Source organism: Orycteropus afer, unplaced genomic scaffold (assembly GCF_000298275.1).
Source record: "Orycteropus afer afer isolate SDZICR_OR568_19922 unplaced genomic scaffold, OryAfe1.0 scaffold00543, whole genome shotgun sequence".
NCBI classification, from domain to species: domain Eukaryota; kingdom Metazoa; phylum Chordata; class Mammalia; order Tubulidentata; family Orycteropodidae; genus Orycteropus; species Orycteropus afer.
The window spans coordinates 1,206,133-1,210,076 of NW_006922130.1; the positions used below are offsets into that span (position 1 = coordinate 1,206,133).

The 3,944-nt window shown below is 38.3% G+C and overlaps 1 protein-coding gene across 1 annotated transcript; it reads left to right on the forward strand.

Moving 5' to 3' along the window:
* The first annotated feature begins 2,191 nt into the window (after positions 1-2,191).
* Positions 2,192-2,662, forward strand: LOC103209978 (RNA-binding protein 3-like). Its single transcript, XM_042782974.1, has one exon. The coding sequence runs from the start codon at positions 2,192-2,194 to the stop codon at positions 2,660-2,662; it is 471 nt and encodes a 156-aa protein (XP_042638908.1).
* The last annotated feature ends 1,282 nt before the right edge of the window (positions 2,663-3,944 follow it).

A 3,944-nucleotide genomic window follows, 5' to 3' on the forward strand; every position in this document is an offset into this window, starting at 1 on the left:
GACTGGTACACCATCCGATCTGCAACCTATACAACTATGAGACCAGAAGAACTAGATGGTGCCCAGCTAAATTCCTTAAATTCGGAAGGAATATATTCTACTAGTCAGTATTTAATCCAGTTTTTATTTTTCCCTTCAAAGCTCAATGTGCCAGGATTATCATCTACAACATTTAAAATTAGTTTCTCACTTCTTTGTTGTAGAGGGTCTATGTAGCTTATCTGATCATTCCACCATCTTGCTGGAAGTCTATGAAATGTTCTCTTTGATAATGAATGCTATGACATTCCTCTCCAATTTATCATTCTTGGCATAGAAGACCATATGAGAGTACCATTCAAAATGGCCAGTACCAGTCTATTTCGGCTCATTAATTCCTAGGATATGGACCTTTATGCATTCCATTTCATTGTTGACAACTTCCAGTTTTTCTAGATTCATATTCCTTGCATCCCACATTCCAATTATTAATGGATATTTGCAGCTGTTTGTTTTCATTTTGAGTCATGCCACATCAGCAAATGAAGGTCCAGAAAGCTTTACTCCATCCATGTCATTATAGTTGACTCTACTTTGAGGAGTCAGCTCTTCCCAAATTATATTTTGAGTGCCTTCCAACAAGAAAGGTTGGGCAATCCTACTTCCGTAGTGATACTGCCTCGGAAACCCAAGGAGGAGTCACTATGAGTCAGGGCTGACTCGACAGCACATAACAACAACAACAAGAAGTAGAATAAATTGGATGAAAACAGTAAATAAGAAGACAAGTGGTTCTGCTGACTGTCAATTGGCCTGATTGCATGGTCATTTTGGATATTTGCAGTCGGTGTTCTAATTGGGACAGCAACCTAATAATAGGCTCCACTTGTGAAGGACTGTACAGGAAACCACCTTGGTGTCTGGTGAGTAGAAAGGAGAGAACAACTATGTCCACATGTCCCAACCACATTCTTAGGTCCTGTGGCCCCGCCCACTAGGTGAACTTCTGCATCGACTGATCAAGGATAGATAGCAGCCAATCCCAGCCCAACCCACCCTCAGCTGCTCTACATGAACAACTAAAAGAAATCAGTGCACACATTCTCTATCTTCTATCACACCTATCAGAAGACAGGTGGTGAGTGCCTAAGTGTTGCTAAACTAGTGAATAGAGGGTTTACCAGACCCACTCACTCAGACATACCAAAACAAAATAAAGAAAAAATATATATACTGAAAAAATCACATCAACATACAATCACAAATTAAATAGAAATACAGCAACATCATAATGTCTCAGAGAAAACTAACAATCCTAGTTCACACAAAGAAGCAAAATAAAGTAGTACAAACAAAGAACCAGAAAACCTCTGTGAAGATGAAGTGACATTGGACTACCTGATAAGGAATTCAAAAGAATTATATTTAGTTACCTTCAACAGATTGAGAGACAGATCAAGGAAAACAGACAAAATCAAAGAAAATGATGACAAAATTAAGAAAAATACAGAAAAAAGTCTAGAATAATTTAGGAAACCAATAAAAAAATAAACTGACAAAATAAATAAAAAATTAGGAACCACACAAAAACAGTAAATAGAACAGAAGATTAATAATACTAAGATTTCAGAAATAGATAACAGATTGAAAGAGCAAAGGAGTAGAATTGAGTCAATGGAAAAGAGAATTAGTGAGATGGAAAACAAATCCTGCAATACTGCTTTGATAAAGGAACAATCGGGGGGGGGGGGGGAAATGAAGAAAGCCTAAGAATTTTGTGGAATACCATCAAGAGGGATAACTTACAATGCTGTCAGCATTCCAGAACAGAAAGAGACAATTAAAACCACACTAAAATGGAGCTCTGGTAGCATAGTGCCTCAGGCACTTGACTGCAAACCAGAAGGCTGGTGGTTCAAACCCACCAGCCACTCCTCGGAAGGAAGGTTGGGAAATCCCACTTCCATAGTGATACTGCCTCAGAAACCAAAGGAGGGGTCGCTATGAGTCAGGGCCAACTTGATGGCAAATAACAACAACAAAAAAAAATTTTTCAAAGATTTATTGGAAGAGGACTTCACTAATATGATGACAGATGAGAAGATACACATTCAAGAAGTTAAGAAGTTCAGCCTTGTTCTCTCTGCTTTTCAGCGTTATCTGTCATTCAGGCTGTTCAGTCTTTTAATTTTCAGGATCCAAATTCACTGCCATGTCCCCTGAAGAAGGGAAGCTCTTCATGAGAGGGCTCAATTTCAACATTGATGAGCAGGCATTGGAAGACCATGTTAGCAGTTTCAGGCCTATCTCTAAGGTGGTTGCTGTCAAGGACCAGGAAACTCAGCGATCCCGAGGTTTTGGCTTTATCATCTTCACCAGTCCAGAATATGCCTCAGATGCCATGCAATCCATGAATGGAGAGTCCCTTAATGATCTTCAGACCCATGTGGATCATGCAGGCAAGTCAGTCAGGGGAACCAGAGGGGGTAACTTTAGTGCCCATGGACGTAGTTGCAGCTACTCTAGAGGTGGTTGGGACCAGGGCTATGGGAGCAACACGTATGACAGTCAGCCTAGAGGATACAAATATGGATATGGAAGGTCCAGAGACTATAGTGACAGAAGCCAGGGTGGTTATGACCGCTACTCTGGAGCAAATTACAGAGACAATTACAACAACTGAGATGAGGTGTGTACATGTAATGTAGATACACAAGGAATAAATGTTCTTCTGATCCAGGATCATCCTTCCACATGGCTGTATTTATAAAAGATTTTTGGAGCTGCACTGAAACATCTTTGTTTTAGTACATCAATTTCTATTTTTGAATTGAGCTTCCAGGGTAGCCTATTAAAGATGTTTTAGTAAAAGAAAGAAAAAAAAAAAGTTCAGTGAACCCCAAACAAGATAGACTCAAAAAGAAAATCATAAGACATAGTATAATCAAACTTTCCAAAACCAAAGGCAAAGAAAGAATCCTGAAAGCAGCATAGGAAAAATGAAAAGTTACCTACAAAGGGCAACCTATAAGACAGCTCTAATTTCTCAGCAGAAACCATGAAGATGAAAAAAATGAGATGATATAGAAAAATAATTGCCAACCAAGCATTATATATCCAGTAAAATCGTCCCTCAGATATGATGTTGAAATTAGGGCATTACTAAATAAACAGAAATTAAAGGAATTTGTTAAAAACAAATCAAAACAAAACAAAAACAGACTAACATTACCCACTACTCATCTGTCAGCTTGTCATAGTGTAGAGGCTTGCATGTTGCTATGAGGCTGGAAGCTATTCCACTGATACTTCAAATACCAGCAGGGTCACCCATGGTGGAAAGATTTCAGTAGCACTTCCAAACTAAGACAGACAGGAAGAAGGACTTTCATACATTTCTGAAAAACCTGAATACTGAAAACCTTATGAATAGCAGATATCTTCCATCAGATAACTTCCTGGAAAACATTGTGAATGGTAATTTTCACTACCATTGTCTGAAATAGTTCTAGAAGATGAAACCCTCAGGTTGGAAGGTACTCAAAATATGACTGAGGAAGAGCTCTCTCCTCAAAGGAGTGTTGACCTTGATGATGAGGATGGAGTAAGACTTTCAGGACCTTCATTTACTGATGCAGCAGTACTCAAAATGAGAAAACACAGTGGCAAATATTCATAAATAATCAGAATGTAGAATTACCAAATACATTCTAGGAAAATTAGAAGTTGTCAAAAATGAAATGGATCATATATGGTTTAATATGCTCACCACTAGAGAGCTTAAATGGACTACAATTGCCCATTTTGAACCAGACAACCATAAGGTCTACTATGCCAACAATGACAAATTGAAGAGGAATGGCATAACATTCGTCAGCAAAAAGAACATTTCAAGATCTATCCTGAAGTACAATGCTGTCAGTGATAGAATAATAAACATACATCTGCAAAATCGACCAGTTAAT